General features: G+C 51.5%; 1 protein-coding gene across 6 annotated transcripts in view; it reads left to right on the top strand.

Moving 5' to 3' along the window:
- Ctif (cap binding complex dependent translation initiation factor) overlaps positions 1 to 6,575 on the top strand; it is a 241,383-nt gene extending 234,808 nt beyond the window's left edge. For all 6 annotated transcript variants that reach the window (XM_055622607.1, XM_055622606.1, XM_055622609.1 and 3 more), the window contains exons 11-12: positions 4,592 to 4,645; positions 6,148 to 6,575. In XM_055622607.1, the coding sequence (XP_055478582.1) occupies positions 4,592 to 4,645; positions 6,148 to 6,363 (270 nt within the window). In that variant the 3' untranslated portion in view covers positions 6,364 to 6,575. The remainder of the gene's footprint in view (positions 1 to 4,591; positions 4,646 to 6,147) is intronic.
- The last annotated feature ends 6,064 nt before the right edge of the window (positions 6,576 to 12,639 follow it).

The following is a 12,639-nucleotide window of genomic DNA, read 5'->3' as shown; positions in this document are numbered from 1 at the left end:
CATCTCAAAAGCCAGCCTAGTTCCATCCTGGGCACGCCTTGGGCAGCATGCCCAGGCCCCATGGCCCTTCCCGGGGGGACTCGGGGATGCTCTTTCTCTAGTTGCTGTCAGGCCTCCCACAGCCTGGCTGGAGCACCTCAGCTTCTTCTCCCTGAGGGAGGATGTGATGGGTGTGCCCACAACAAGACTCCGGCAGAGACAATAGCACAGGAATGCATTCGCTTCCTAACAAACACTGTGTGGGCTCGTACAATTGCCTTGGATTCTCATCCAAAAAACACATTTCACGGTGCAAGGGTGCGGGTGCTCTGCCTGCCCCAGCCCGCCCACATCCCTCTCTATGCCAAAGAGTTGGAGGAGGCGTGGCCTCTTCCCCACCCAGACCTTCACCCCAAGAGTGGGCCACGATGGTCTTTCATTAATGCAGCCCTTCTTCCTAAGAAGGGTGGCTCAGAAGGGCAGTCTATTCTCCGAGAGGGCTTTCTCTGGTTATTTTTTCTTTCTTTCTTTCTTTTTTTTTAAATAACCAGGGTTTTGTTGTGGTATATTATATATACATAACATAATATTTACCATTTTAAGTATACTTTTACCGTATTAAGCCCAATCACATTGCTTTGTAATCATCCCTACCAGCTACAGAGACTTTTCTATTTTTCCCAATTGACAACCTGTCTAACTCCTGAATAACTCCCCATCCCACCCCGGTTTCTGTTAGCTACCATCTGCTGTCTCTATGAATTTGCCTGTTCTCCATACCTCGTATAAGTAGAATCATTTGGTATTTGTTCTTTTGTGCCTGGCTACTTTCATTTAGCAGTGTCTTGAAGTTCATTGAAGTAAGTGATGGCACATGTCACAACTCCTGGGGTTGAATAATATTCCCTTATAGAGACAGATGGTTTGTTTATCCTTCCCCCCAATGGTGGAAACTTGGGTGGTCTGCCTTTGACTACTGTCAGTCATAAAGCCTCAAAGAAGTATACAAGTATTATGTGTGTTTCAAGCACCCACTCCTTTTTGAGACCAATCTTTGAGTTCAGGCAACTGTTTCCTGAAAAATCCCAAGTAGAACACACGTAAATGAGAGAAATGCTTAGTCCCTCAACATACAAACAGGGTTCTCTTATTCAAAACCTAACTGTCCCTTTGGGAGCCTAGACTTGGAAAAATACAGCACAGAACAGAAAGTCTGGGCAGAGATAGAAGAATGGAAAGGGTCTGTACTTGGAAGGATGTCTAGGATACCCACAAAGTCCAAGAGTGGCTACTAGGGAGCCGTGGCTAGGTCTGGACAGCCTGGGAGGATAGACTCAAAGGGGCTCCAGGGAAGGAACCCTCACTGAAGGAGGCAAGTGATCCTCTTGCTAGCACAAAAAACAGCAGGTGGGGTGTTTCCTGACAATCCCCAGAGCAGAAGCAAGGCCCTTAGAGGTCAAATGAGGAGGAGGGTGAAGGTGCCCTAAAGGGTCAGCTTTAAAGGATCTAGGGTTCCGTATTCAACAGGTAACACCAAGAGGTAGTCTGCATCTAAGGGGCGAGCAAGTCAGAGTCCATTGCCAAGTGTCTTCTTTGTTCTTCAAGGCACATTCTTTAAATGAATCTGGTGCTCACTAAGTAGGCAGACCAGTAGGCCATCGAACCCCAGGGATCCTCCTGTCTCTGCCTCTCCATGGCTGAAATTACAAGTGTGCCCCCTCATAGTTGGGATTTTTTACACAGATTCTGGGGATCCAACTCAGGTCCTCATGCTTGCCGGGCAAGCACTTTACCAACAGAGCCATCTCCCCAGCCTTTCCTTCATGTGCTGTCTGTATGCAGCAACGGTAAAGACGGGAGAGTGAAAGAAAGGCACAGCCTTCAGTAACTTCCTTGAGAAAGCCCAACAGGCCTGTGCAACAGGGCCTATCACACAATGTGATTTTTGGCTTAGGACAGACTTTCCCAACAGCCAAATAAGAGATAAGGTTGGAAAAGGGAACCCTCCCACAGCTCTACTTGGGAGTCCTGAGCAGTCTTTTCTGTCCTAAGTGAGAAAGACAAGGCCTGCCAGGGTAGGAACAGCAGTATTCATCTGTGGGAAGCTTGGGACATCATATAGTAGGATGGAAAAAGGATAGAGGAATAAAGGAAGGAATGTGGACAGACAGCAGAGCCTCATCCTGTCATGAAAGGCCAAAGGAAGGCAACCAGGCTTTGGACAGTAGAAGAAATGGAGTTGTTGGCTTAGGGGAGGGCCACTTTCCAGAGGAAGAGACAACACATTTCATAGCATTGCTTCTCAGGAATTTCCCATAATATTATCTAAAGCTGTCAGACACTTGTGGGGAGATGCTGCAGGCCCAAAGACTGATCTCAGAACCTAATATGGCCCAGGCACACACCTGCATGTACCATGAGAAATCCTGCCTTGAGTTCCCGCCCCTAGGAACCTCTCATCTCCTGCCTTCCTTGTAACTTCTGTAGCATTTTATTTATTTGTTGTAATGTCTACAGTCATGTAACTTGTGGTTTCACGTATTTTGAGGTAGACTCTTACTTTGTAGCCCAAGCTGGCCTTAAAAACCCAAATCCCCCTGCCACAGCTAGTACAGATACTACAGGTGGTAACCCTGAGGGAAGTTCACCACAGCAGGGAGTCCAGAGCTCTGCAGAGCTCACCTCGGGCTCCACCTTCCCCGGGGAGTAAGCGAAGGCAGACATACCTTTCCCTCTAGCTTCGCCCACAAAGGTCACTTTCAGGCCTTGGGATCAGCTCCTGCCAGAGTGGGCTGGGTGGCCGGCTGCCAGGTGAGATGGCCCACCCCCCAACTTTTTCCAGAACATGTTTCCTAATCTCCACTCTGGTCTCCCCGAGTTATCCAGATGAGAGACCACGCACGTGAGACCCTTAGCACACTCCCGGGACTCCAGCTCAGTGGAAGCCTCCTAGGCTCTTCTTAGGGATTCGAGACCACAGGATAAGAGTCAAGAGGGCTCCAGAAGCAGCCACCAGTGTGGAGGGAAGGGACAGCCACGTGCCACAGGGTCCACTGTGCAGACCTGTCAGGAGGTGTCACGTCATTGTCAGTCTCTTGCCGTCATAGACTGGAGCAGAAAATGGGTGTGTTGTATAAAGTGTGCGGGTTCGCTTTCAGAAGAAAAGTCCTGGAAGTGACACTGGGCCGGAGGCTACGAAGTTGGTGATTATCACCACGTGCCCTAGAGCAGTGCTTCTCACCCTTCCTCAGGCTGTGACCCCTTTAATACAGCTCCTCACGTTGTGATGACCCCCAACCATTTATTCCGTTGCCATTCATAACTGTGATTTTGCTACTTGTGTGAGTTGTAATGTTAATATCTGATATGCAGGATGTCTGATAGGCGACCCCTGTGAAAAGTGCCGAGATCCACTGGTTGGGAACCGCTGGCCTAGACGGCACTGGCACATGTGGGGTGTCTTTACAGAAGCATCAGTTGTGATTCCAAGCCATGTCCTTTCTGACAAGGGAGGTGTGTGAGACGGTGCTGCTCGCGTCCCCCCTCAATGTTACCTTCCTAAGGCCATATGTATCACAGTGGCCTCTCCAATTGGCCCTTATCTGGCCTCCTGCAGACACTGCCAGCTTGACAGCCTGCCATCCTGCCTCCCAAAGACTTTTTTACCAGCAAATATTATCTTTTTACTAAGCACCTGTGACAGGGTCTGGAGACAAAGGTGGACGAATTAGGCCCTGATCTTATAGAGCTTCATTTGTGATGGAGGGAGAAGATAGAGGACACACAAGAAGAGACAGATGTCAGGGACTCCAGAGAGATGTCAGCGGGAAGTGGATGGGGGCAAGCAGGCTGCTAGGGGGAGGCCTTTCTAAAGAATCATGTGTGGGCAGGGCCTGAGTAGGGTAAAACAGTGAGGTCTGTGGTTATGCGATGGCCTAGCGTCTTTAGGAACAAAAATACAAAGATCAAAACTAGAACTGATATACATGAGGCATGCAGTTGTATACTGAAAATGCTGAGTGGGAGCCAAATCCACACTTGTAATCCTAGCACTGGGGAGACTGAGGACAGAGGATTGCTACTTTGAGACTACCCTGCACGATGGCATGTAACCTCGTCTCAAATGGGGAAAAAGTTGAGACATGGTGGCGCACACCTCTGATCACAAAGCTTAGGCAGCAGAGAGAGGGACATCAGGAATTCAAAGTCATCCTCAGTCACACAGCAAATTCAAGGCCAGCTTGGGCTACATGAGGCTTCTGTCTCAACAAACAAATAAACAAATAAGTATACAAATAAACAATAAACAAATACATAGATGAGACAGGTAGAGGAAACCTTGGGGGATGTGGTCACGGCAGCCTGGTCGTGGCCTTGCTTAAAAAGCGCTTACTGTGGATGAATCACAGTTGGCTTTGAGCTTGCAGTGTTACACCAATGGAGAACAGAGTTTGATGGCTCAACTCCCTCCGATGGCCAGGCCCTGGCTGCTGACCCAGTGGAGATGCTGGTCACCAATGGCGTCAAAGCTGGGACAGGAATGAACAGAACAGTGTCCCACCTGCAGGAGCTAGCAGCCTGACTGTTTTCCTCTCTGCTCTCTCTTCCACAGCTCTTGCAGTCTCAGGATGTGAAGGAAGATGCTGTCCTCTGCTGCTCCATGGAGGTGAGCAGTGGGCTCAGAGGGCCTGATCCCAGACTCACATGCCTTCAGGCCTCACAGTTTGGGGGAGCAACAGTCCCTGAAACAGCCATTGGTCCAGAGATGTCTGTGGAGCCAGGCTTATAGAGGATTGCTCTGTAGGGGAGTCAGTACAGGCTGGCACTGCCCACTTCTCTGTCCCATGATCTCTTGCTTTTTGAATCAGGCATACCACAGGAATGACTTAAGAGGTTGCAGGTGATCTGCTGCCCCCAAAGATCGCCCTTCACTTCCGTGGTATGTAATTAGGAGAAGGTGCCAAATGTTTGCTTGAATCTCCTACATTGGTTCTTGGGAGACACTATTCCTGAACTCAACATGTAGCCAGTGAATGCTGAAACTTCTTCTGGAATCTTCCTTCCAAGGCTGCTTGGGTTCTTGGGGCAGATCCTTGCCCTCTGCCGACAGCCCGGAGTCACTCAGGATGGCAGGCAGAGAAAAAAGGCCTTATAGCATGGGGACCCAGCCTGTCCATACTAGTGAGCATCCTGTATGCTCAGATGGCTCCGTCCAGGTTGCAAGGCCACAGCGCAGGAGCTTATAAATCCCAAGAGCCTGCATAGCAGCCTTGGTTGGATGGGACGGTCATGAAGATTATTTTTTGCTGGGCTCTAGCTGGGCTTGAGGAGATTAGAGGGAAAGATAAGATAAGGTCTGTTCCTTCAGATGGCTTCAAGGCCACCACATGCACAGTGGCTGGGAAATGTATGGGATGGGTGTATATCTCTGGAAATGAGGGGAGGGAGGTCGGAGCAAGGCTTTGTGGGAAAGACGGAGCCTGGAAAGCCAGGTAGAACAAGCCAGAGTGCAGTGTCGATGAGGGTCCTGAAGGGGTTGTTAGCCGGAAATCCAGAAAGATTAGAGCTTCTCCTGGCCAGTTTTTGTTTTGTAGTTGTTTTGTTGTTTTCCCTCTCCTAAGATTGATTGGTCTCCCAAGATTGCCTGGCTGGCCTTCTACTTCAGTTCGTGTTTCTCTCCTAGCTATTATTACAGATGTGGGCAGAGGCCAGTTCTGGGGCTAGAGGTAGGTTTTTGCTTAGAACACATCTTCCATTGTGTTCCACGTAGATACAGGTAGGTACTGATCACTAATCTGTTTCTGGAGAAATACCTGATGAATGGAAATGAACACAGAGATACCTGACTGCCCAGGGAACAGACCTTGGGGTCAGGTGATGTCTAAGTGTAGTCAGAGAAAGCTTCCCACAGGAGGGGAGGCTCTGGGGTAGAAAGCACAAAGTGAATTCCCAGTGAGTTGCTGTCAGGCCTGGGCAGAGGCAATATCCTGGTTCCGGGCATTCCTGCTGGCAGATGGTTGTTAAATCTCACCTTTGGCTATTCCTGCCTGGATCTAGGACAATTCAGACCTTTTTGCTCCTTGCCTTCAGCCTACCTAACCAGGGATTGGAGGAGGGGTACATATTACGGGGTCCAAGTTCCGCCCTGACCACACTTTTCACCCACAGCTACAAAGCACTGGCCGGCTGCTGGAGGAGCAGCTGCCTGAGATGATGACAGAGCTCCTAGCCAGCGCCCGAGACAAGATGCTGTGCCCCACCGAGTCCATGCTAACCCGGTCCCTGCTCCTGGAGGTCATCGAGCTCCACGCCAACAGCTGGAACCCTCTGACGCCCCCCATCACGCAGTACTACAACAGGACCATCCAGAAACTGACAGCCTGACAGCCAGGGGGGCCTGGTGGGCAGCCCATGGGCAGCTGGGGCCCTGGCGCACAGGGCCAGATGGACAGGCGAAAGGACAGGGGTGGCCCTGGCAGGAAAGAGAATTGAGCAGGGAGGCAGGCAGCAACGGGGGCCAGTCTGGAGCCAGCCGGGGAGTGGATTGTACGCCTCAGAAGACCTCCTCCGTGCAGCCCCCCCCCCAATCCTGAGCACATGGCAGCGCACCAAGGGAAGCATGTTTCTTTGTGCTGGTGGTCACCCGCCCTTGCTCTCTTCTCCTCGCTCTCCTCAGCCCTCATCCCTCTCCACCTTTTACCTTCCAACCCTTCCCCCCCCCCCCCATAGAGCTTTATGGGAGGAATCTCTGCCACTCCTCACCGTCTCCAGCTGCCTCTCAGCCTCCCACACCTCTGGCCACTGCTTGGGTCAGCCAGGACTGCTGAAGGCTGAAAAAGTGGGTCGAGACGGCTCTCATTGTTCCCACGTGCTGTCAGGCGCAGTGGCCAACTGGCAGCAGGCAACGGGTAGCAGATGTCTTGGAGGACAAAGGCAGGCACGGCCCCCACCAGCCGCCCATAATTGACGGCCTTTGTCGGCCCCAGTGGAGCTGGGGAGAGTCTTTTTTTCCCCCTCTAACCTTCATGCTCCACCCTCACGCTCCATTCCTTCTACCCTCAGTCTCCAGCCTCAGGGCCTGCTGCTCCCCCAGGCAGAAAAGGGAGGGCTCAGCTTGAACCCTTTTATTTTGTTTTTCAAAAGTCGGTTGCTTTGAAGTCTCCTTTTTCTCAATGAAAATGCCTCGATGCGATCCCCTTCAAGGATCCCCTGATTAGTGGGAGATCAAACCCTGCCCCCTCTGGAAAGAATCTAGCCACTAACAGCTTGCCAGTAGCCAGCTAGTAATTGGAAACTTCTGCCCCAATGGGGGTCCCTGCTGGAATCCTGTGTTCCTGGGCCCCTATCCTGCAGTGCCTCTGTTCTTGTCCACTGCTAGCTTCCAAAGGGCTGATACTGTCCCCTGGACTGCCTTAGCACCTGCCCTGGCCCCTGTTATGGCAAACAGGGCCAGAAATGAGGCTGGCAGATTAAAACCAAATGCAGGTCTTGTTCCAAGCCAACTGCTAGAGGAAGAGCCCACTGCTAGCTCCGTGGGTCTTGGAGCCTCATTCATGGGCTGTGTCCTTGCCCTCACCTCATCCCAGGCAAGACCCAAAAGCCCTGTCTCCAAGTCTGCTGGGGAGAGGAGAAATCGCTGGGTCATGACTGGGACAGTTTGGTAGGTGACCAGGCAGGCAGCTAGATGAATTTTTCAGGCTAGAATCAAAGCTACGGTTTCTTGAAAGGCTTTGGTTCCAGGGAACAACCCAGTCTATAATGGTTAGAGAGGATGAGGCAGTCCAAGAGGCTGGTCTCGGTGTGGTGACTGGAGGCTCCTCTGCCTCATCTCTGGGAAGCTGGAACCCACACTTTGATGATCCCCAGAATAAGTGTCCAAGCCCAGTGGCTTCCTAGTCGGCTCCTTTTACTGGAACTGGTCATGCCTGGGCCATGTTGGAGGCTCTTGAGCAGCACTTCTCAGCCTGTGGCTTGTGACCCCTTTAGAGGGGGGTTGAACAACCCTTTCATGGGGTCACATATCAGATATCCCACATATCAGCTATTTACATTACAATTCATAACAGTAGCAAAATCACAGTTATGAAGTAGCAGCGGAAATAATTTCCTGGTTGGGGGTCACCACAACGTGAAGAAGCACATGAGTATTAAAGGGTCGAAGCGTTAGGAAGGTTGAGAACCGTTGCTCCTGAGGCTTCCCAGCTCAGTTCAGACTGGCTAAAGTGAAGAGCAGGGAAGGTTTCTCTTAATTGTACCGAGTCTAGAAGACTAGAAAGGGAAGCGGGTAGCAGAGGAAGAGTACCCAGCTCTCTCCAACTAAAATTTTCAGGTCCTGAGATGGGGCCTCGAAAGGGGCTGCTGGGAAGAAGGTATAGAGGTCAATGGCCATCCCATTGACCTCTATAGAGAGGTCTAAGAGAGCTTTGCTCGCTTTCCTTTTCCTCTCCTTCCCATCTGTCTTATTTTCTGCTTCTTGCTTCCTTACTCCCATTCCAGCCCTTAGGCTGAGCCTGGAGCCCAGGGACACTACACAGGAGGTGTTGAGGGAAGAGCAGGGCAAATGGGATGCCCAGAGAAGATATCAGGGAAGCTAAGCTTTTGTAGAGTTGGGCAGCCCAGGCCCACAGGCACCTGCTCCCCCTGAAGCTTCGGGAGCCATAGGTGTGCTTCCATAGGCCTGCTTCCCAAGTGTCTGTAGAATGGTATGTGTGTGTGTGTGTGTGTGTGTGTTTGCATAGGCCTGCTTCTCAGGTATCTATAGAGTGGTGTGTGTGTATGAGTGTGAGTGGGTGTATATGTGTTTGTGTACACACACCCACGCACACATTTGTATATATGCATCTGCTAAGAATGAAGCAGGACCATGAGGAAGAAAGTGCTGATGGTGGGGACTCAAGCCTCAGGAGTAGGGAGGTCTCACTGGGTTCATAGAGTAGGCTCCATACAGGGGCGCCCAAACACTGTGTAGAGGGGCGGAGACCATGGCTTTGTGGGCACCATGGGCCTAATGCAACTCCTTCTTAATGGCCTGTTGGTGACCCTGCCTCAAGAGAAGCCCTTCCTAGGGCCTTGAGGACCAGTGTGAAGATGGAGATATAAATATGTATACATATATAAATATATTTTTAATTACATGTTGTGTCCCGGTGGCTCCAGACCTAGAGTTTGCCTGTTGTATCCCATTGCTTGACAGCACTTCCTGGCCCATCCTAATATGTCACTTCCAGCTGTCTGTCTGTTCTAAATGCAGATCCCTGCTACTTTTTCAGACATGGAAAGAAAACCTTTTATTATTATTATTTTTATTTTATTTTATTTTTTAAAGAAACAACAGTAAAGCCTAAGATCTTGGTGTAGCCCTGGCTGTCCTGGAACTTACTCTGTAGACTAGGTGGTCTCGAACTCATAGAGCTCCGCCTGCCTCTGCCTCCCGAGGGCTGGGATTAAAGGCCTGTGCCACCACTGCCTAAACAGCTTTCTGTGGGAGACTACTCAGGAGGGAAGTGGGGGTCATGCAGGCATCCAGAGACCCCTGACCTCCCCAGGCCAGAGCCTTCCCTGTCTCCAGAGGAATGGCATATCCAAGCCGGCCTCTGAATGAATAAACAGAAGGCATATTTGGCTGTTGCCTCTCTCAGGCTTGTGTTGTCCTGTCTGGCCATGATGATCTGATACTGAGCCTTTCCAGGCTCCCCCGCCTGTCAGGACGAGTTGGTCCTTGGGTTCCACTCAAGTGGCCTGCTTGTCACTGTCCTCCTTGTGTACTGGCCATATTGCCTAAGCTCTGGGACCACAGCTCCTGCAGGTCTCCCAGCCTCCCCTGGACAAGGCCTGGAGCCCCACCATCAACCACGGGGAACATGTGCCCCCAACCATCTTCATCCACTCACCGCTCCTTATCCGGTCTGTAAACCTTTGCAGTTTGGGGATCATCTTGTTCATCTGTGTAAATGTAAATGTTGACCCAGTTGGTATTTATTCTAATTTGTATTGTATTGTATTTTATTTTGTCTGAAGGGTGGGGGGTGGAAGTATAGCACTGGTTGCACCCAAGCTTCAGGGAATGACCCCAGGCAGCCCAGGAGCCAAGAGAAAGAGCTCCTTGGGGCCACTCTAGATGGCAGCCCCCACGGAGCCACAGCGGAGGCTGTTATCTGGCATCAGACGCCAGACAGCGTTCCTTGACCCAGACACTCAGGCCTGCCGATGGCCTGATGTCCCTCAGCTGCCTGGCACGGTGTTGGGAAACCTCTGACTGGGTCATCGAGGAGGTGGGTTGGGGAGAATCGAATTCTCCTCCGCTTAGGGCACTTGGACCCGGAGATCTGTAGCCCCGCCTGAGCCAGCCAGAGCCTGACAACAGGACCTACCTCCCTGGAGCAGGGTCTAGAGATTCCTGCCAAAGCTATGGGCCAGTCCTGCTCGCGCCATCCCCTTCCCTCCACCCATATGTCCTGCTTCCCAGCTGAACCCAGACTACAAGTGGGTTTAAAAAAAAAAAAATTAAATGATACCAAAAACCAAAAGTGTGCCAAGTCTTTCTTCTCTGCTCTGAGCTCGGAATGGAAAGCTTTCCCCAAGGCTCAGCTGGTACAGACAGAAGAGCTCAGCCCAGGCTGTGAGCTGGTGAGAGAGGCCTCACCATCTGCCTGCCATCCGGGGCTAGAGCAGACTCTGGGACGGGAGGAGGTTGGGCAAAGGGCTTCTGTCTCTAAAAGCTGGGCTCCGAGGCCGAGTCAGGGTGGTGGAATTTCCTGAAGAAAATGGCTTTTGTGACCTCTTTGGCTTGTTACAAATTGAACCCACCCCTGGACCTGCTGCAACCAGGGAAATGTCCCCATGGCACTTGGCAATGGCCTGAGACTCTGGCAAAGTCAGCAGCAAATAGCTGTCCGGTCTCGGGCGGCCAAATGAGGCTTTGGTCGGGTCCTAAAGGAGCTCCATGAGGCATATGTGATAGTATGTCCTCATTCACAGCTTCGTCCCTGGAGAAGCATGGGAACAGGACCTGCCTCTTAGTAACAGCTCCTCATGGCTCCCTAGGCTGGCCCAAAGCAGCCCATGTAGCCAGAGAGGCCATGCTGAGATCCAGTCATTGCTCAGGACTGAGTCAAATGCCTCCCATGACGCTGCCTGAGGATGGCCAAGGTATACCACTGGGGTAGGGATGTGAGGGCAAAGGAGGCGGGTCTCAAGATAACACCCAGGGAGAAGAGGAGGAGTCCCAACCTGAAACTTTGTCCTAAGAGGTGATTCTGGGTGACTCAGTCCTGCTTAGAAGGGCATAGATTGCAGGGTCCCATGCAGCCTAACATCCCAATGCGAACTGCTTCTGCCCTGTGTCTCTCTCCCATCTCTGCTGATGTGTGTCCTGTCTCTTAGGAGCAGGTTCCGTTTGTCCTTGCTCCACAGAGAGGCAAAAAAGAAGACTTCATTTTGAATGAATCATCTAGAACACTCACACTGCAAGACTCAGGATGTCAGAGTACTAGAGCAAAGGTTGGGGACACTGGGTGGGGAGCACGGTGCTTCTGAGGTTTATGCTCTCTCTGGGTTTGGCTGTGTGTGTGTGTGTGTGTGTGTGAGTGTGAGTGTTTTGCCTGGATAGTATGTCCACCACGTGCATTCCCGGTGCCTGCAGGGGGTGAGAAGAAGGTCCTTCTGGGACGGCAGTTACGGGTGGTTGTATGATTGTGAGCCACCGTGTGTGTGCTGGGAACTGAACCCTGGTCCTCTGCAAGTGTTTGTAACTGCAAAGCCATCTATCCCTCCAGCCCCTTGTTTTTGTTGTGATTTTTGCTGGCTGTGCACTGACTGTGTGTGTGTGTGTGTGTGTGTGTGTCTTTGTGTGTCTGTGTGTGTCTATCTGCTTGTGTTTGTGTCTGTGTTTGTGCCTGTGTTTGTGCCTGTGTGTGTGTGTGTGTGTGTGTGTGTGTGCTCGCTTGCTGCAGTGCACTCATGGAAGTCAAAGGACAGCTTGGTGGAGTCTGTCCTCCCCTTCCACCTTTCCAGGTTCTGGGAATTGAACTCCAATTACCAGAATTACCCCAGAAGCACTTTCCCACTGAGCCATCCTGCCAGCCCTGCTGTGAACTTTTCTGTGGTGTTGGATGTGGAACCCAGTGCCTCATGAAGCTCTGCCGCTGAGCTGGACTCCATACCGGTTAAGCGGTTCTGACTCCCATTTTGCAGATGAGCCAAGGGCAAACAGTGCAAGAGCCAGGTCCAGCCTGAGAGCCAAGAAAGCCAAGAAAGCTGGTTGTCATTCTGCCTCACCCCCCTCGTCCCCTCCAAAGGCCAGTCACTCAGAGAAAGGGCAGCCAGCCGCCTGCTGAGATGGGGCCAGAGCAGGCTCCTAGCCTCCCTGCAGGCTGTGGAGACAGGGCCATCTGGGCTTTTTGCATGGGTGTGGGAGGAGCCTGAAAAGTTTGGGTCTATCATAATATGTAATACCCGCAGTGCGTGCTTCTGGGCCCCAGTTTCCAAAGGCTCTGAGGTATCCAGGAGAGAAGAGAGTAGCGGGGCGGGGGGTGGGGTGGGGGTGTTAGGTCAATAACGAAATTGCTAGAAACTTTTCAAACTCTATGCTGAAACAGGACACACCCACACAGCATAACTTTCAGAATCCTGACCTGGGAGAACCGCTTTTCTGACGAAGGA

This window comes from Psammomys obesus, unplaced genomic scaffold (assembly GCF_907164565.1).
Source record: "Psammomys obesus unplaced genomic scaffold, mPsaObe1.curated_primary_1811, whole genome shotgun sequence".
Taxonomy (NCBI): domain Eukaryota; kingdom Metazoa; phylum Chordata; class Mammalia; order Rodentia; family Muridae; genus Psammomys; species Psammomys obesus.
The sequence above is the reverse complement of the archived record's forward strand: the minus strand, read 5'-3'. Positions and strand labels throughout refer to the sequence as shown.